The sequence below is a fragment of the Indicator indicator genome, chromosome 4, assembly GCF_027791375.1.
Source record: "Indicator indicator isolate 239-I01 chromosome 4, UM_Iind_1.1, whole genome shotgun sequence".
NCBI lineage: Eukaryota > Metazoa > Chordata > Aves > Piciformes > Indicatoridae > Indicator > Indicator indicator.
The window spans coordinates 8,193,483-8,214,802 of NC_072013.1; the positions used below are offsets into that span (position 1 = coordinate 8,193,483).

The 21,320-nt window shown below is 37.1% G+C and overlaps 1 protein-coding gene across 1 annotated transcript in view; it reads left to right on the forward strand.

The window, feature by feature from the left end:
• The window catches only part of TTBK2 (tau tubulin kinase 2), a 62,132-nt gene that overhangs the window by 34,557 nt on the left and 6,255 nt on the right, over nucleotides 1–21,320 (forward strand). Inside the window, exons 6-12 of the mRNA XM_054400331.1 lie at nucleotides 2,012–2,077; nucleotides 2,652–2,744; nucleotides 4,652–4,777; nucleotides 7,688–7,845; nucleotides 9,339–9,555; nucleotides 10,884–11,095; nucleotides 12,472–13,063. Of these exons, the coding sequence (XP_054256306.1) occupies nucleotides 2,012–2,077; nucleotides 2,652–2,744; nucleotides 4,652–4,777; nucleotides 7,688–7,845; nucleotides 9,339–9,555; nucleotides 10,884–11,095; nucleotides 12,472–13,063 (1,464 nt within the window). The remainder of the gene's footprint in view (nucleotides 1–2,011; nucleotides 2,078–2,651; nucleotides 2,745–4,651; nucleotides 4,778–7,687; nucleotides 7,846–9,338; nucleotides 9,556–10,883; nucleotides 11,096–12,471; nucleotides 13,064–21,320) is intronic.

Consider the following 21,320-nt stretch of genomic DNA (forward strand, 5'->3'; position numbering starts at 1 on the left):
TTTACATTATTCTCAGAAGAATGAAAATATTTAACTTAGTAAAGCTGATTGTAGTTCTTGCTTTTGAACATCCAGACCAGAACCTGAGGCTTTAGGTTTCATATTCTGAAACCTCATACTCTTGGAATTTACTGAATTTGTATTTCCATTTGTTTTAAAGTTAAGCTCTTGGCACCCTTCTGAAGAAGTGCTATTTGTCAAACTGCATCCTTTTGGTAATTTACCTGTGTTTTGATTGCCTTGGCAGCAATGCTGTATTATTCTTAATTGGATGGTTTGCTGATCTTCCAAAGTACTAAAAAGGAGATTTAAGTCCTTTGGGAAATGTTTCTTTTGAGGAAAATTTATGTTTTTTTCCTGAAAATAAGCAGTCCCAGAGCATTTCAAGCTATTCTTTTTATAATTACACAGTACTGTGAAATTTCTGCAACTATTAGTGTTCACCCTTCATTGCAGGGTATGGAATATGATGTACTTACAAGATAATAACCCAATTGTCTGTCCTGTCTGGACACAAAATGTGTTCCGAGCACCCTGAAACTTTATGCCAATGTGCAAAACATAACATTTATGGAATATCTGAGATCCTGTCTGTGATAAGAGCATCCTAGAAAATAATCTTCTTCTCAACTAACACTGCTTCAGCTCTTATCATACCACTCAGGCAGACATTGATTATTTGGACTGTTGAATCCTTTTTAAAGATGTTGCTCCATTATCCTGCTGGGTTTAACTGATAGGGTTACTAACAGTAATGGCAGCTCCTGATGTACCTAAATGACAGCTCTCTGGTGGATAAGAAGAAATTACACCCATACAGAAGGAATTATACAGATATATATATAGATATATATATATAGAGAGAGAGAGAGAGAGAGAGAGAGATGGGGAGAGGCCAAAGTGTTTTTATCTTAACAGAGCAATAATTTTGTATTGCAGTTACCTTTATCTATGTATCAAAACAGACTTTTCAATGTATTGTGCAAAACATTTTAAAGTCTTAACAGCTGTCATGAGTCTGGGGCAGACAGACAGATGACCAATACCCCTTTAACTACAAGTCAGATGTGAGGAAGATAATTCAAGATTCTCACATTACTGTTAAAGGAAACAAAGAGAATTACTGATTAGGAAAATAAGATTGTATAAAATAAAGCAAATGTAGCAGTTCTGGCGGTTCTATCTATACAGAATGATTTGTTGAGGGGGTAGCATGGATTAGAGCTCTGTCTTAGGCAAACCACAGTTTGATTTTATTGTTTTTTATAATGCAAATACGTAGTAATTGTGATTATTGCAAATGATATAATTCTTTGCAACACTTTATTTGAAGGAAAGAAGGATGGGAAAACATACTCTGTGATTATAAATCACCAGCTGACTTACAATTGCACAGTATCTAGGGTGTCGGCGAGGAAATGCTGGTGTTCAGAAAGTAGAAAACAATGAAATATTTTTAATTGGGGCCAGTAGTGCAACCCTTGCTATGTATTGTTCAGCCACAGCCTTGAGACTTACCTGTGGCTTTTCCTGCTTTTGGAATTCCTTAAAAAATTGATTAGTTTGCTAGTTCAGAAAATAAGTTAGTGAAAATGTTGCTGGCACTTTCACTAGATGGCTGGTTTTCTGTGCATGCCACATAATACTGTTGTATTTTAGTCAAGTGGAAGAAATCGTAATGGTTTAGATCTTGTCACAATTTAAAAACTCCAACCAAGAAATAATTTCATTACTAGAGAAAAAAGGAATGGTTCTGATCTACAGGTTTTTGAGCAATGAGTTAAACAGGACTTCATGCTTGTGGAGAGCACAAACTCACGTAAAGAGATACTTAAAAAAACTATGACGTATATTACTTTGTGGTGCTTACTTATTTCCACTGAGAGCTTGTGGAAACACAGTAAATTAAAATAGGACAAAAAGTCTCTGATGGTATTTGTTGTGACTCTAAACTCACTTTGTAGACGCCAAGTTAAACAGTCACCTGTTTTGTTTCTCTGTTCTTTGACAGCCACGAGCTGTTGCTGGGTTTCGAGGAACAGTACGATATGCATCAATCAATGCTCATCGAAACAGGGTGAGTATCCTAGTCTATATCAGATCCATATCATGTAGCTGAAAGCAGTCAGTAATGCAGTTGCTATTGACTTCCTTTTTTGTGTTCTTATGTGTGTGTTTACTATGTACAAATTGATAGTTATAAATTTTGGGAAAGGACAATATACTTTACTGTAGGATAAGAAAGTTCCTGTTGTAGCAGTAATACAGTGGTTTTTAATAGTTACCTTTGGTGTATTGTATTGTAACTTGATAAATTAAGAAGGTGAAGTTTTCTGAGTTTTGTAAAATTCATAATATTCAGTAGAAACTGAAATTGGAATAAACAGCACTATACTGGGGTGTAGAGATTTACATTATTATTTTAACACACTTCAGTTTCCGTTTTGTTTCTCTGTATCCTCTATGGAAATTTACTTGTATGTTTCCACTTAGAGTAGTTGCTGGACTGAATTATATGAACTTGTTTTGCAGCGTTGATTATGTTAATTTTCACATGTATTCATCCAGAGCAGTAAAGAATCACCCTTCCTTTTTGTCATAGAGGTATTTGTAAGATACATTAGAATAATGTTAATTTTTTTTTTTCACAGGAAATGGGTAGGCACGATGACCTTTGGTCCCTGTTCTACATGTTGGTGGAATTTGTGGTTGGACAACTGCCTTGGAGAAAAATAAAAGATAAGGTAAACCTAAGTGAAACCCAAGAGCATGAGGGAGATTCACTTCTGCATTGCAAGTGAACGCTGCGATAAAGATTCCACTATGGTTCATGAATTTTAACATTACGTTTTCCAGTATTTTCTAGGGTTAGTTCTCATTGCTAGTGTCATGCTGTAAAAAGCAATCAAGTTTTACAAACTATTTTAGGCAGGAATTGGATTGCCCTTCTAGTTTGCAGAAGTTTTACAAGGCAAAAGTAACTATAAGTATGTCACTTAGTGCATTTTTCTGTTTTCACTTAAATACATTTTGATTACCCTTATCACACATTTACAATTTCTTATCACTTTTGATTATTTCTGAAATCACAGAATCACAGAATGTTAGGGGTTGGAAGGGACCTCTAGAGATCATCAAGTCCAACCCCCCTGCCAAAGCTGGATCATCTAGGGCAGGTTGCATAGCAACACATCCTGGGGGGTTTTGAAAGTCTCCAGAGAAGGAGACTCCACAGCCTGTCTGGACAGCCTGCTCCACTGCTCCATCACCCTCACTGTAAAGAAGAGTCTCCTCATGTTGAGGTGGAACCTCCTGTGTTCTAGTTTGTACCTGTTGTTCCTTGTCCTATCAATGGGCACGACCGAAAAAAAGACCATCACCTTCATCTTGACACCCACTACACAGATAGTTATAGGTGTTGATAAGAGCCCCTCTCAGCCTTCTCTAGACTAAACAGCCCCAATTCTCTCGGTCTTTCTTCACAGGAGAGATGTTCATGTCCCGTGGTCATCCTTGTAGCTCTCTGATGGGACTCTCTCCACCAGATCCCTGTCTGTCTTGAATTGGGGAACCCAAAACCAGGCACAGGATTCCAGGTGTGGTCTCAGCAGGGCAGAGTAGAGGGGGAGGAGAACCTCCCTAGACCTGCTGGACACACTTTTCTTAATGCACCTTAGGGTGCCCTTCTGGCCACAAGGGCACATTGCTGTCCCATGGAGAACTTGCTGTCCATGAGGACTCCAAGGGCTTTCTCCATGCAGCTGCTTTCCAGCAGGATGTCCCCTAGTCTGTACTGGTACCTGGTGTTATTCCTCCCCAGGTGCAGGACTCTGCGTTTGTCCTCACTGAACCTCATGAGGTTCATCTTCGCCTGGCTTTCCAGCCTGTCCAGGTCACGTTGGATGGCAGCACAGCCTTCCAGTGCATCAAGCCACACCCCCAGATTCATATCTTCAATGAACTTGTTGAGGGTACACACAATGTCCTCATCCAGGTCATTGATGAAGATATTGAACAAAATGGGCATTTTTTTACTTCCTGGTGAAGAAAAGTGAACACTCAGTATGCCTTTAGTCACATGTCATAGGTGAGGTATACAAAGAAACAACATCCAATTATGTGATTATTGCTTCTTTCAACTTCTTTTGAAATGAGATTGCAATAAAGTTCCCCCTCTGATATGACTTACACGTTGGCAGATGACAGTGTGGTATGTGGGTAGCGTCTCAATTTTCATGTACTTGTTTTACACTAAACAGGTTTTGGTAGTCTTACACAATGTAGCAAAAAGTAATTGAACTTCGGGTGATGGAAGAGGATATTTAAATCCTTAAAACACGCTCTTTAGAAGGATTGGAGTGCCTAATGACATTTCTTGATATCAGGAAGTGTTCAAACAAAACAGAAAATTCAACAGCTTTCTGTATTGCGTGTGAAGTTTGTACATTATTTGGCTTGTTGTACTGAGGGCAATGACAGAATCTTTTATCTTGCTACCTGATGCAGAATGGCCTTCCTCAGTAGTGTTCAGTGTGATGTACTTGCCCATCTTTCTGGCAAGTAGTGTACTGAACAGCTGTGTGATACAAGGTGAGTATGTCGTAGCACAGAACGACAGTGTGTTAATGTTTATTGTGTTATTTACTCCTAGGAGCAGGTGGGCTCCATTAAGGAAAGGTACGAGCACAGACTTATGTTGAAACATCTTCCTCAAGAATTTAACGTCTTTCTGGAACACATTTCTAATTTAGATTACTTTACAAAGCCTGACTACCAGGTAAGCATTTGGTCTATTTTGTTGTTCTGATTTTGAAATAGCAGAATTCTATGCTGTTTCATCTTCAATTTCCTTTCATTTCATTGCGTAGTCTTGGCAATGATTCTGAATTGTGCCACCAGGAAGTTATTTTAATTACCATCCAGTGCCATGGGAACTTTGCAGTTCAAATATGTGAATTTTTTTTTTCCCCATTTGGGAAGAGTAATGCAGTTAAGTTTCTGAAAACAATCGGCAGTTGCGTTGCAGTCAGTATTCTGTTAGGATTAAGTGATGTCTTCCTAGCCTCCAGTGGGTGCTAACTTAAATTGATCAGGTTGTTTGCTCTGTGATAGCCATTCTGGCAGTTTTCCAAAATCTGGAGCACAGCACCTGCAATACATACAGCTAAAGCATAGCATGCAGCTGTGGTGGCTTTTTAAGACTGAATTACTGCCTACAGAGGTAACCAGAAAACTAGTCATTTTTCTTTGTTTAAGAGAGTATTGCCTGCTGAAATGGACAGCCTCAGCTTGGTGATAAGGTGATAGGTGTCAAGAGAACATGCTCTAGAATATGCCTTATTCACTAAGTGTTGACCCATGATTTAACAAGAATTAAAACTCAGTGATAGAACTTTATTCTATACCAGTATGTGGAAAGCAGCAGAGGAATGGAGGACTGATTCAACTGACCAAATAAATAATTCTTACTGGTTTTGGAATTGTAATTGTGATAAGAATAATTCTTGTGCTTTACTTTGTAAGATTGTGGATCCAGAAGAGGGCCATAAAAATGATCAGAGGGAAGGATCACCTTTCTTACCAAGAAAGGCTGAGAGTGTTGGGACTGTTCAGCCTGGAGGAGAGAGGTCTCCAGGGAGACCTTATTGCAGCTTGCCAGTACATAAAGGGTACTTGTAAGAATGATTGGGACAGAGTTTTCAGCAGGGTCTGTTGTCATATGACAAAGGGTGGTGTTTTTAAACTCAGAGAGAGAGAAAACAGTGTCACAAGTTGCCCAGAAAGGTAGTAGCTGCCCCATCCCTGTAAACAGCCTGGGGTCAGGTTGGACAGGGCTCTGAGTAACCTGATTTAGTTGAAGATGTTCCTATTTTGAATATGAAAAAAAATTTCTACAAATAAAGAAAATGTTCACTTTTCCTGAAAAAGTTATTTTTGATTTTTTTTCCTTTTCTATTACAAGTTTTCATGGAATTTATCCTATAGTTTACAATTATGTGAGGAAAATGGTTAAAAAAATTTGTGTTTGATTTGTATGCCTAGTTATAAAGTTGAATCAGATTTTTTAATTATTATTATTACTCTATAGTAAAAATTACTGATTGGAGGAATTTCGTTGTTGTATAGAACTGCCTTGATTGTAGACTGATAAATATATTTTATTTACATGACGTATCCTGAATGATAAAATATATATGCAGAGCTATCTTTACACAAACCCTTTTACTGTGGTTTGCTTGTATATAACACAGCATGTGCACTCAGGGATTAATGTGATACACAGACAGAGTTTCTCCATGATAGAAACAGCCCAATAATTTACAGTCCTCCAGTTGGTTATGGAACATTTGCAGCTGTGTAGCTGCTGCACAAGCCATCTGACATGGTCTTGCTCTTGTACTTTAGACTGGAGCAAGGTGGGTTTATTTAGGATGGTGAGAAAGTGCTTTATTTTATATTAGGTCTCTCTTAACTAGTATTTTTTGTAGCACTGTTATTCCTACCTTTGATATGTATCATTCTTTGTTAGTATTTATGGTTAGGGACTGAACAAGAATGGTCAGGATCCTTTTTTGAAGAGCTTACAGTCTAAAATGTGCATGATGTCAGGTGTGTTTATTTTATTCAGGTATTTATGCACACTTTGCCCCACCCTCCTGACATCATGAAGCATTTGAATTTGCATTTGCATTACAGCAGAAATTGTAGAAAAGATTTAAAGGAAAGTGACCTTAAAAATTACTTTAGAGAGGCTGCATGTAAGAAGAGGAGAATAAAGGGGAGTATGGATGGGATGAAGAGTGAGCTATGGCTCTATGCAGTTCTGTAGGGTTTCAGAACTGAGCAGGATGGGTGGCACAGAAAAGATTCTCGAGAGTAAGGACAAAATGGATATGGCCACTTTATAGCAAAAAAATGATCCAAACTTCCCATTTGTTTTAACTTGCCCAAGGGAATGTTTTTTTTAATGGTGGCTAGAGAAAAAAAATCAACATCTTAAACTGGAAGAAAGAATGAAAACTACAGTTCTAGCTTTTGGGGAACAAAATGGGGGTTTAAGTATCTTTTTTATTTTTAGAAATGTTACAGAGTAAGCAATGATGCAATATGAACATAATCTTCCCACCAGTGACTAGAATGAGACAAAGTCTTTTCCACAGGGCAAGGAAAGTAGATGCGATTTCTCTGTCATGGACACAAATTGTTCTAGATGATTTTCATAGCATAAAATAAGGGTGGAAAGCTTCCAGTGTGACATTTCTGTGGGATGAATGTCAGCATTAAAGTAAATGATGCATGGTTCTAAATAACAGAAATGTATGAATTAACAGATCAGTCTCCTTCCTTACATATTGGTCATTAATTTCCTTGTTTTCTAATGGGGTTACTGAATATATTTTCCTGCCTACTGGGAATACTATTCTGCATCGCTGCAGTCATGCACGTATGTGTGTCTCTTTCTGTCTTTTCATGAAAGCCTATGGTGTATCTTTGCCTTTTTGTACTGATAAAAACACAATTGAATTTTGGGGTTTTTTTAAATAAAACAGTTTCATGTAACTTGACTTTGAAACCTTGGAAAATGAGAACTGCGTTCTTGTTTTTTGAAAATTGTCAGTCAAAATCGAAGAAGACACACATTAAAGTAGTATAAATTAAGCTCATTAACTTCTTTATTCATTTTTAGCTTCTCATGTCAGTGTTTGACAACAGCATGAAAACATTTGGGGTTATTGAAAGTGACCCTTTTGACTGGGAGAAAAGTGGAACTGATGGCTCTCTGACAACGACAACAACTTCAACCACACCCCAGTTACACACTCGTCTTACTCCAGCTGCAATTGGGTATGTCTGCATATTGTGGTCAATTAAAAAGCAGCCACAGAGAACCAAAGGGAAATTACCTCCATAATTTAGGTGTTGTTTTTGTTATTTGTTTTTGGTTTTTTTGCAAGATGTTGAATAAATAGAGGAGTGAAAGTTTGGAAGCATTTGAAGTATTTCCCTTTTTAGGGTTCCTGTTTATACTATCCTGAAAGATCAGCTTTGCAGTCATAAATTTGTAGCAATAAAAGGTAGCTCAGGAAGTTGCATGTAAATTTGCTAGTCCCTTCTTTGTTAAATCATATTTTGTGAACCTAAACATGTCCTGAGTTTTAACTGCTTGGAAATAAACCCATTGTTTTCTGTACCTTGGAGCAAACTACTAGCTGCAATTCCCTTATAACTTTGAAAAACTAATGGATCTTTATAGGAAATTTTATTTTGGTCATGTTTAAAATAATAGTTAATGTGGTCTTTGACACCTTCTGTAATTAAGTATGTTGGAGGAGATGTGATGTTTAGTAATACCCTACTCATCTCAGGGGGCTGTGTGTGCCTGTTCTAGGCCTTCAGTATTTCAACTTTTTATCTAAGAGGCATGAAGGTTGTCTCAAGTGACAGTGTAGCGAAGCTACAAATCAGCAGCAGAATTTCATGTACACGTCAGTATTTCGAGGTAATTTTTTTTAAAGTGTTAAAATAAATGTCAGTCAAGGCATTAACTGTGTTAATATTACACAGGTGTACTCTGTGCACTATTGAACACACTGAAGTTGTCAGGGATTTTGCATATGATTCAGTCCATTATCATGCTTAGCATCATGCCAGGGTTACCGATAGTCTTGGCTGCAGCTAACAATTCTAGTGACTGTAAAGGAGTGATTTTAACAGACTTTCCAACCTTTCACTTCTCAGGAATAACATTGCTTCGGTTTCAGACACTGAGCTGCACCTCTTAGCCCCACATAGCCTCAAGTCAGTGGGACTACAGAATTTACTTTAAATGTATTGTCTTATTAGTATTATGTTTATGCTGTGATTATCAATAATTGGACCAAAATAGCACTTGGATAAGAAAAATTATTAAAATTGCATTTAATGTGCTGAATGTTCTCTTTCTCATACACTTCGTTTTGTTGTTCTACCAAATCCTGAGAGGAAGGAATCTGTTATGAAAGTGGTTGTTAATTTTTTAGAATGGAAATGCATGTGTGGAAGATTCAGGAGCAAAGTTGATCCTGGATATGATTGCTAACAAATTTTCTCAGCAGTTGCTTTGAAAATGTTAAAATCCCCACCTTTTATGTAATTGTTTTATGATTTACACCTTTAGTTATGTGCCTAAATTCAAGAAACATAAATTGTGAAGGCTAAGAAGTAGGAGTTTTTATACTAAATAAATTTTAAGATTCAGTTTTCTACAGAAACATGCTTTTGCTTGTAATTGTTTATTTCTTTTAATAGAGTCTCAACACTTTTACCTTTATGAATTTTTTTGTAAACTACTTTTTCAGCATTGCCAATGCCACACCTATCCCAGGAGATTTGCTGCGTGAAAACACAGATGAAGTGTTCCCTGATGAACAGCTCAGTGATGGAGAGAATGGTATTCCAGTTGGAGTCTCACCAGAGAAACTTCCTGGATCTCCTGGACACCAGCGTCCTCAGGAAAAAGACGTTTGGGAAGAAATGGATGCAAATCGGAACAAGATAAAACAAGGGATCTGTAAGGTACTTAAAAATCTGCTTTGGAAAGAGCATCTTTGAACAGCTTCCTGTCCTCATACTGCACATAAGATAGGATTAATAATGCAGTCTTAATAATACCGATTAGCCAGAATGATCTAAGAAAACAACATTAATGGTAGAGCTAACACATTTTATTAGAGCAATTTACATATTGGAACAAGCAGACGACTGGTTTACCTTATCAGGTCTCTATGATGAATAGAGGATTACTGATAATTTGAGATTCTTTGTAGTTTATTCATACACACATTCTTCAAAAATTATTTTGATTCTTGCTCACTGAATGAAAGCAAAGCATCTTGCACATGTAGAAGTTTGATACTGAACATACAAAAGCCACTTTAATGTTATTCTTCAATGACAGATTGGCAGTATAATACGCAGTATCCATTTAATTCACTTGGTGGTTTTGTCTGAATAAGATACAATACCTTTGTACTGATCCAAAGAGGTTTTTGAGCTAGTCTTTAGAAGGGAATGCTGCTTAATTTTAAAAAGGGGTTTCTGAGAAGCGGTTCCTGTCACAATCACAATATTTCATACTCAGGCAAGTGTAGCCCTGTTTCTTGATTCTTTAGCTAGGAGAGCTCTCTTGTTTTGAGCCTTGTGACTTCTTTATTAGAAAACAAATGTATTGTGGAAAAGAATAAGGCATGATGTTTATTTTCAAATGTCCATATTTGATTAAGTTTTTTTAACCAAAGGGGGAAAAGGAGGTTGTGTTGGTTTAAACAAAAACAATTTCTAGTAGTTATACCTGCTGAAACTAAGGATGATCATGATTTCCCAGCTTTAAATGCTGTCCAGCTATTGTACGAGATAGAATGTGAGCGGGCTAAAACAAAGGTCTAAGTCACAGAAATATCTAGTAGCTTAGTGTATAACAGGGTCAGATATGCTCCAGGGAATCATAAAGACAGCTCAGAAGCAAATGTCTCTTTAATAAGAGCACTTGACTCTAAAGTACACTGAAGATGCTACCAAGGGCTGCGTATCAGACTGCTGTTAAAGAAAATTTCAGAGATGGATGTGAAATACCAAAGTAAATTTAAGGATGTTACTGTTTTTTTGAGACTCCTGTTCTCAGACCCATTCAGAACTAGTATATTACTAGCATTTTGTCTGTTGCAGGTGTATGCTGAAGAACATATTGAAATTACCTTAACTGTGACATGAACTTAAGGACCATTCCAAATACAAATGTGCTCATCATAGGCTAAAACCCTGAATGGTATTCACCATGTTATACCCTGTCTTCCTCTGTTTTACTGCTCCTAGTGAGTTATATTTTTACTTTACTTTTTGCACAGGCTGCCACAGAGGAAGAGAACAGCCATGGGCCAGTGAATGGAATGCTTAATGCACCCAGTCTTGGTTCTCCAATCCGCGTTCGCTCCGAGACCACACAGCTAGACCGAGATGCTCCACTGGTGCGAAAGCTGCGTTCAATTCACAGCTTTGAGCTGGAGAAACGTCTCACGTTGGAGTCAAAGCCTGACACGGATAAATTTCTGGAGACCTGGTAAAGACAGTATTTTATTCCTGTGCTTCAGTCTTCTGAGGATATGCAATTAACATACTACCATCTTTCCTCTACTGTGTGAAAACTGGGAATGGAACTGCTGAATTATGTTCATGCAATCTACAGCAATGAATTTTCTGTGTTTATAATATTGGAGATGAATGGATTTCACTACTTGGCAGCTTCTTTTAAAAAAAATTAGTGCTAATACACAGTTGAAGTCAGATAGCCACGCATGAAAATTTTTTATTTCAAGACCTAGTGGTGTAGTCCTGATGTTACATTTCTCTTCAGTGGAATACTCTTGACAGTCCATACAACTCATCCAAATAAAAACAGTGACATTAGGTGCCCAGTAGAGGTAACATGGGATTACATTACATGACCTGAGAAGGACAGTTTGCAAGAAGTGGAGTTATGAAGTATAGTCAGATTATCTACCTGCATGCAGCAGGTTTAGTTATTTCCAGGGTGGTGCACCAACAGTAAAAAGTTTTGTTAGTAGACAGATCTTAAAACGCAATTTGAAGGTAGAGAAGAGACAGATGGATGCTTGACAACACTTTTGGAAAGGGAATTTTTCCTAATACCCAATCTAAATCTCCCTTGATGCAACTTGAAGACATATCCTCTTGCCCTATCGCTTGTTCACAGAATCAAAGAATCACAGAATCATTTAGAGGTGGACTTGGCAGTGGTAGGTTAACAATTGGACTCAAGCATCTTAAAGGTCCTTTCCATAAATGATTATGTGAGAACTGATTCAATCAATTTGCATATGTGTAGAAAGAATAAAGTGAGAAGGACACAAATAGGACTGAGAGGCAGAGGCTTAGTGGGAACTGTAGAAGAAAGAAAGGGGGTGCTGATAGTGGCAAAATCCCTCTAAATATTTCATATTTGGGTTAGTAATTTGAATCTGTTTGATGAAGCAAGTTACACAAAGCATAAATAAGGAATCAATCAAAACAATAGCATTCTTGAGGGCATCTACTAACTGCTGCTGGAGACATCTGTTTTTTCTGGCCTACTTTAGTCTCTGCTTTGTAGCATAAATTAAGTACATTGGACATCTGGTGGTATCATGAGTTGGTATCCACTCACTATTCACCCTTCTGGTAATTATGTTTGCAATACAATATATTGCATTGTAATTACACTTACAATATGTGCAAATTTCTAAGAACATGTGCCCATTTTTACTTGACAGCAGAGTTATTTGTCTCAAGTTAAGGATCTTCTAGCCATTGTAGATTGTTCTAAACTATGACAACAAATTTTTGTATAAATCTAGTTTTCCTCCACTGAGAAACCTCAAATGTAGCTTGCATTATTTAATTAATTCATAACTAATTTAGATATTCACTTCTCTTAAGCTTGGAGAAGATGAAGAAAGACCTGAATGCTGTGGCAGAGACTCCTGTTGCTGCTGCTCCTCCTCATTCTCAGAAAACACCCATTCCTGCCCGCGTCGACCATGTTTGGCACTATGATGAAGAATATCTTCCGGATGCTTCAAAGCCTGTGTCAGATAGTTCTCCGGAACATGTTGATGGTGTTATTAGCAATGGATTTGTAGCTGTCAACTTAAGCTCCTGCAGGCAGGAGGTTGATTCTAAGGAATGGGTGATAATAGATAAGGAACAGGACTTGCAAGACTTCAGGACAAATGAGGCGTTAGGGCACAAAATGACTGGAAGTCCCTCAGATGAAGAGCCAGAAGTACTACAAGTTCTAGAGGCGTCCACTCCAGAAGAGCAGCCCAGACAGGATGGTTGGGCAGGAAACAATGTCCATGCCAAGAACCAAACCTCAAGGGCAGAGTTTGTTCTGGCCATGGAGTGTCATCCTGCTGTTTCTGAACAGCTTACAGATAAGTTGGAGCTTCTGTCTGGAGCTGCTGGACAGCTTCTTGCAGCCACCCCTACAAGTCCTATGGAAGCTCAAGCGGAAGGAGCACTCACTCCGGTAAGAGAAACAGTCACTGTTTTATTGAACCTCTCTTTATTCACAACTAGGTGAGGAGATAACAAGGGAAAAGGCTCTGGCTAAAATACAATCAACCAGCAGAAATTCCTAGTTTCATCAGATGTGGGACATGATTCCTGAGGAATGATCTTCCACATCCTGTTATATGAGGGTTTACATTCTCCTATGTAAGTGGCTATTAATTCTGCAGCTATGATCCACAGAACTGGCCTCAGTTAAAAAGAAATAAATAGTATATATAAAAAGAAATAAATAGTATATATAAATACACACACACACACACATATATATAGAAAGAGGCTACTTGTGCAGTGGTTCCTAATCAGTGACAGGTACACATACAAATGTATATTTATTGTATTTGCAGTACATAAACATAAATTTTCTATAAGTAAAAATACTCTGCTACAATGTTTTATATGTTTTAGGAAAAGCCTAAATGGCCAAAATGAAAAAAGACAAGTTATCAGCAGTCACTGTCATTGGTGTAGAGTTTCCTTTTGGAATTCTGTTAATTTCTTCCTGTTTCTTCTGAAATTTTTAATGGTTCTCATACAGCTTGTTGGCCTTGATAAATTGTTGATGGTTCTTGTACAACTTGTTGACTTCTATAAACTGTTGCTACCTCTCAATATCAAGATAATTTTTCAACTTTTGTTTTGTGCTTAGAGTTTTCTCGTCAGTAAGGTTGCTTTGCTGCTATTGCATCCTCTTTGTGTTTCTCCATCTTCTCTAAAGGATTTTTATTTGCACAGTTTTTTGAACATTTACTCTTTTTCTTCTCTGTCACTGATTGTAAACAAAGACTTCTTTGGCTTCACTTAAGGAGGAAGTGGGATTAATGGATAAGTGACTAAGCATCAGCTCCTGGTTTTATTTCCCACACTTTCCCAGTAGAGATTGTGTCTTCTGTGATGTAAAGGGCAATTCTTTCAAGCTGCTTTTAAAGCTCAATAAACCTGGCTATACTTCTCCCTCACTTAGTACCGTTCTTTGTGAAAGCTACAGCCAGCTCATTAGAAAAAGAAGCTTGTCAGCAACCACTCATTTATTATAGGGTGTGGCATATCCTTTGTGGTGAAAATTAACTACTAAATGTAATTACCTATGGTGACATTTCAAATACAGCTAGATTCTTATGAAAATGAAAGGCCCTATCTTTCATAGAAGACTATGTTTCAATATGATACTTTGTGAATTATGTAGTATATAGAAGATTCATTTTGCATGATTCTGTTAACAGAAGTTTTTTGAGATATAAAACAGTTGTGTGAAAGTGTTTTTAATGGATTAGAAACTTGCAAAGGTGAAAAAATAATTTGAAGGGCTCAGTTGTTTTCACTTGTTCAATTTTTTTATTCTAATGCTAGTTTTAGTAAAACAGGTAACACAGAGAAACTCTTAGTCCTGTACCAAATAGTAATTATCAGGTGTTTTTATTTTGAAAGCCATTAAAAACGTGTTCCATTTTGTATTCAAATGCACTGCCCACTTTATAGGAACCTGCTTTTGAAAAAGAAAGTTAAAGTAGAAGTGATACAAGTATCATGTATTACAGTGCAAATAGTGGATAATATCTGGAAAGGAAGAAGTTTCTGGGCATGGGAGCAGAAATAGCTATAAACAATGTCAATTAATTATAGGATGGGGTGAGATTGTATTTTAGTTTAGATTTTCACGCACTTAAGGGCTATTTGTCATGACCTTAAAAGTGGTGGAAATCAGTATGCTTTCTATTATGCTGTGGGGGCAAGTAGTGCTGTAAGGGCAAGATGAATCACAGGAAGGAACATGCTGTTTTGAAGGTGAGTCACATGGATAGAAAATGCAAACTGAACCAGGAATCAAGAAAACAGAAATTATTCAGCTGATTTTAGAAACTAGGAACAGAGTGTGTCTGTGCAGTTGTCTATTCCAAGTGTGATGACAGTTTGTGGTAGTCTTCATCTACTTCATTAGCCCTTGAAACCCAATGTCCAGGAAGATATTTGAGGAGGGTGAACTGTCCTTTCTGTCCTTTTCTGCTTCATAAAAGATACTTCAGTGTTCATCAAAGTGTGTACTGGGATTTAGCTGTTGTTACAGGGGAGTGTCCTAGTCACTTCAAGGGAAAACAGTATCTGTATGTCTCTTCATACAGTGGTGCTCTCTGTTCCAGAGTCCTGGTGACCTTATGGAGTTGTCTGCTGGAGTGTTTTTCTTTCATTTTAAAGCGTTTGCCCATCTGAAACGGTTCTTTCAATGTGATCCTTGTCAGTGAATCAGGTGTCCTTGTCCTTCAGTAGTTTTACCTAGGTAGTGCCTTCCCAATAATACAAGTAACAGGCCAAGTGTCATACTTCGCTGCCGATTCAGTTTGCGCCAGTTACTAAGAGAAGACCTAGATCCAAGAATGTAAATTTAAGGCCATAAGTCAAATAACTTATGTGTCACTCAAAGGGGTTAAAAACAGATGTTGAAACCTTAATAGCATAATAGCTTAACATAATTTCTGAAGCAATTTACTCATTTCAAACACCTTGAAACTCTAGAGCATGCCATCATTCATGGTCATCATGCTTATTATTCTATCTCTTGTATGGATTTCCAGTGACCTGCTTCACTGTCACTTAGAAGGAAGTAGGGCAAATTATGTTCGTTGAGCTTATTCTGATCACTTTGTTAAATATGCAAGTGATGGATGAATGAAATAGTTTTTCTAGTTTATGGGTTTTTTAATTTTTATTTTGCTTATTCCTCTTTATATTTCTTTCAAGGTATTATTGTTCACTATTCAAGTAGTTAAGTAGTAGCAAGGTTGTTTCTGTATGAAAATCTAAAGGTTCATCATGATTTAATTTTCTCCTGAGTAAAAGAAATTGCTGTTCTGCCATTCTTCCCTTTTGTAGATAAATATTCTTCCTGAAATTATGTGTGCACATAGACTTCCTGTAATTGATAATATCATTTCTTACCTGTTTCACACAGCATCAGAGTTCTAACAGGAATGTAAAGTTGTAGTGATTCAGGGGGGAAACCTGAACCCAAAATACGACAGAAAAATGTGTTGGTCATTCGGCTTAGGGGCAAGTAAGTTTTAGGCAAATTACAGCAAATTATGCTGCCTATTATGAAAGAGACCTACAGGTAAGTGAATTAATTTACACATTATTAGTCATGGTTTTCCAGTTGCAACGCAGATTCGGTGTGCTATCAGCAAATACCAATTTCATCTGGCTCAGTCATGGGCACATGATCACATCTTGTTGAACTGCTCAGAGCATGCTAGGGTATATATGCTGACTTTATGGTTTTGTAATGGCTTTACGTTGACTTTGGCTGCAGGAGAACAGACAGTGCTTGATTTGCTGTAATATCTGCTGGTATTAAGCTAATCTGTCAAAAGAATTTCAACTGATCTAGACTAATGGTGAATTTCTACTGGAGCAGCACTTTGCATCAGACAGCTCCTAGTTTTTCTTTTCCTTGCTGGTGGGTAAAGAGCTTAAAAGTTGGACCTGCTCATTAATTCACTCTGTTTGTATTGAGTTGCAGTGAGCTCCATACACTGCATGCACAAAACTTTGCAACATGTATTTGTCAAGCAGATATTTCAGAAAAAAAAATGGAGTTGAAATAATTGAACAGCAAATTCCATTTTCATCTTCTGTTTAAATAGCATTTTGCTCTGGTCAAACTTGGTTGACAGCCTAATGGGTGGAAGATGGATGGATGTGTGGTTATAGTAGAGGTTTGATTGTGTGACTCTGTTTATTTTTATTATTTAGAAATACTGCTGAAATTACCATTTTGTATATGAAGGTACTATTATGTTTTATCAATACCCCACTCTTAAATTTCCATTTATTTACAAGTTCTAAGTAATTTAATTTTCATGTACCTTCTCTCTTCAGTTGCTGCTTTTGTAAGACACTGGAAATACTCTTTTTTTTTTTTTTTTTTTTTTTCCCACCTCATTTGATTGACAATCATGCATTTTGGCAACTGGAGCTTTAAGACTGGCATAATTGAAAATACCTTTTCTTTGGGAATTAAAGTGCTTAATAGGTGCTCTCTTTTTGCAAGAAGTACAGGTTAGAATTGCAAGTATCATGGCAGGAAACAGAAAATCACCATCACAAAGCTTTCAGAAAATTCCTCTGCTCTTCATGGTTTGTCTAAATATTCTTGGAACAAAGAATTGCAAACTCTGTATAGCAGTTTCCTTTACAGGTATTCAGGTGTGTCACCAGAAGATATTTATTCAGTGCTGAAAAAAGAATCAGTTGATTGCAGAGTCAAAGATGTCCAAGTTGTAGGTTTGTTAGAATTATCAATAACCAATTTGTAAAGAATTTACTTTTGTGACATTATTAGTTTGGAATGCTTTGACTTTACAGTTCCTGTTCTTATTTTTGTTGGGTTTTTTTGTTACTCTCTTCTAAATGCTTGAGTGATGTAGCTGAAAATAAAGCAGTTGTTTGTGGATTTTTCAGGCCAATGTATCCTTCTAGTTCAATCCCATATTTAGAAAATTTCATCAGAGTTGTTTAGCATTGATCTCACTGACTAATTCTGTCAGCTGCAGTTGTCAGTCTAGGCTGCTGTAGCCATAGCTATGCAGTCACATTTGCAAAGCCTGTAATGGGTATATATGCTAGCATGGGTGAGCTAAGTGTTTGCAAGGACCAGTTAACAGTCAACTAGTTTGCACACAACGTGTCCTTGGAACAGGCCATGTTATTTTCTTAAATTTGCCCTAGGTTGTTGCTGACTGACTGAAGGTAGGCACCAGCTCACTTTTGATTTTGATATTGGATTTTTTTAAAATCAGTGGATAATGTAAAGATTAGGCTTAAGGTTCTCCTTAAATTATCATCTTTTAGCCTGTGAGGAATTGTGAATATGATCTTCTTTAAAAAAATATTTAATTTAAAAAACAACATTATTTTTTCCCTGCCATGTTGTTCTCACAGCTCAACTCATCTCATTTGCTGCATTTCTCCACTCCAAGAATTTCAAGTCCCATCCTCCGCACCATGAGCCCTATAGCCTATCTATCCATCCACTCGGACCCTCTGAAAGAGGCTGGTTTACAAAGGAGTCAATCAGCTGAGAGCCACTCCTCTTCCTCCCACCGCTCTGCTGGTCGTAGGCAGCTTCCTGTCATTCCCTGTGGCAACAGGTTCCCCCCTGTCATGCGCATCTCAAAAGCACCACTTCAGCAGGTGAATAAGCCTTGTCTTCCTAAGAGTGACTGCTGTTTTAGCAGTCGTCTGCAAAGTTTAACGGGTTCAGTTGCTCTGCACAGCGCGGTAGTAGGCATGTGCTAGTCATACTGCTATACACATCTGTATGTTTAGGGAATAAAAACAGATCTTGCTCAGGAATAGTCAGTAATACTCTGAGGAGGATATATCATCCCACGTAGAGGTAAAATTAAGAGAGAAGAATATTTCAAGAGCTGGTATTGAAATTATAATCCGTGGTACCAAGCATCTCTGGATGTTCTGGGAAATAGATGCACTTCGTCAGAGGGATTTTGTCTTGCAAAAGTTAGGATTATGAAATCCAGAGGACAAATGTTCTTTTAAAAGTAAGATTAAAATATCTCTTTTTTTAAAAAGTGCTCCTGCAATCAGTGCCTGGTGGATTTTGAATTTGGAACACATACTAAAATTTGAACTACATTATATTACTTCAGTGTGAGAAAAGGGGATCCAGAGATAGTAAAATTGGTACCTTGGGAATGAACAAATAATGAACTTTTCCACTGCATGCAGTGGAACAGAAGCAAAGATGGCAATTATCAGGGGTCATAGCTAATGGAAAATGTCACTAGAGATAGGGAACTTTTCATCTTTTTTTTATTCCCAGTTTCATTTCGATATGAAAAATATGAAGGCTTAGACCCATAATTGAAGTTAACCATAATTTGTGTAATAGTCACAACAATACTGAGGCTTGCTGAGCAGCATGAGCTTGCATTGACTGGTAAAGCAGTATGACAGCATTAATGCATAAGACCGTAACATATCATCATCATTTTACCATTAATATTTGATTTGGATTATATTTTGTGTTGCCCTCTATTTCCAGTGCATTTCTCAGTATAAATATTTCAGTGTGAAAGACTTATTTCTTTTTTCAGTGAAGCATGCACAGGAATATTGATATTAAAAGTAATCCATCAGTATTAGCTTCTTTCAAACTTGCATAGGATTGGTGGTGAGTGATAACAAGATGAAGTAAGTAGCTAATGTACTTAGGTGAGCATTTTGTCTGTTAACTCAAAACCCATTGTTTTTTACTTGCAACTCTTGGCTGCTTTTTATCTGAATATACTAAAAACCAAAACAAAACAATAGTACCCAGATACTTATTGTGAACTTGATGGGATATCAAAATACCAAATGGTGATTGACATATTGATTAAGGAAGAGTACTTAGGAGAAATTAACTTACTGTAAGTTAAGCTTCAATACTGTTCAGGATAAGTTTGTATCCAAGGCTGCAAAATTACCTAATTGGCGATTTAAATTTTCCAATCAAAATGTTTTGCAAACTGCTCACAATACTCAAAGAAAGTAGGTTGGCACAGATGGTCTTCTCTGGCTTCTTTAGTACCCCACAAGTGAATATATCTGCAATATTAATAGGGGCTGCAAAGCGATGTACGTACTACCCATGCAGAAAGGAATTGGTATTGTGCCAGGTGCTGCTACTGAGTGGAGTGAGGATTCTACATATAGCATTCTCAGCCTCTTCTTTCTTTCTGCCTGATAAGTTGATGACTGCTGTGTTCCTTTTGAAGCTGTGATTTTGAAAGTCCTAACTCTGAGAATTTGACTTCCAGTTTTTCAATTGCTATGGACACTACAAGCACGTGATTCTTTAGTTCATTCTACCAATGAAGGCCTCTTGTACTTTATGGCTCACTGAAGAACTGAACTACTTTTGCAAGCCCTTTTCTTTTCTACAGTGCAGCAATGTTAGGTACTTAGCAAGCTAGAAGTTCCAGCAGCATGAAAGGTGAATATGCATGTTGATAACCTGAAGCTTTTCTCCTGTTAAATATTAAAAAGAATTTTAATGTCATTCTATTGTATTATGCATAAATATTTTCTATGAATATATTTCTGGTGATTTTATGGATTCAAGATCCCTAACTATTGAATTGCAGAGGCTAAGGATCTGGTTTGTTGAATTTAGTTACACATATTAAAAAATAGAAAATTACACCTTTGTTCCTGAAAATCCTGATTTTCTTCCCTGATAGTGAAAGTTCAAGAACTATACCTTTCCTCTAGATTGACATCAGACTAGGGAGGTTATGAAATTTCTGTCTGCTCATTAGTGCAGAGAGGGATGCAGATCTACCTTTATTTGTTCGATGAAGATAACTCCTCTTTGCCATACAGATATTATGGAGTAGAATTGAAGAATTTGCTTCAGCTTTCCTTAATTATACAATTTGTAGCATAAAGCAAGAGTCTGGCAGCATTACAGATGACAAAAACTAGAATGAATTCTAGTACTTGAATGTGAAGGGTGGAGCTAGAATACTAAGAGCATCGTTTTCCTCTATAGCATGATCAAAATGTACAGCAAATCTCATTGAAACCTAACCTCTTCCTTTCGTTCTGTGAGTTTTTCAGCCAGATGAGTTCTCGGAACTCTGCTCACTTAAGGACTGCATAGAATGTTGTGTGAGGTCGGTGGAAAAGATGATGTGAGTGTAGCAACTGTTGTCCAGGGCTCTGTATGAAGAGATTGTTTAGGTAGATGTTGTGCTAAAGGTATAACTCTTTCTTGAGAAACATGCAAAATTAATGACCTCAGATTTTGATCTCTGTGGTATTTCAACTATAGTTCTTTAATGAGATATGAATACCTCCTCTAGCTATGGCAGCCATCTAGCATGCTTCTGCTGCTAGATGGTGAGATTCAGCCCTTAAATAAAGGTGGATTCCAGTTTTCTGTGTCATTCTGGCATAGTTTCATTTTTCTAAGTGCTCAATGAGACACGTACAGGTGGGCTAGTCTTACAATTTTATGGTTGTTTTTTGTGTTAGGGAAGGATAATATGTGCCTCTCAGTTTAACCATCAGAATTAGCTGGCACTATTATAGATGTTTTCTCTTCAGTCATGGTCTTCTCAAATTTTTACCTTATTGGAACATTTTAAAAATATTTTGTAGTTATATAATCGTGTTATTAGTTACAAAATACTGTGAAATGTTCTCAGACAAGAGAT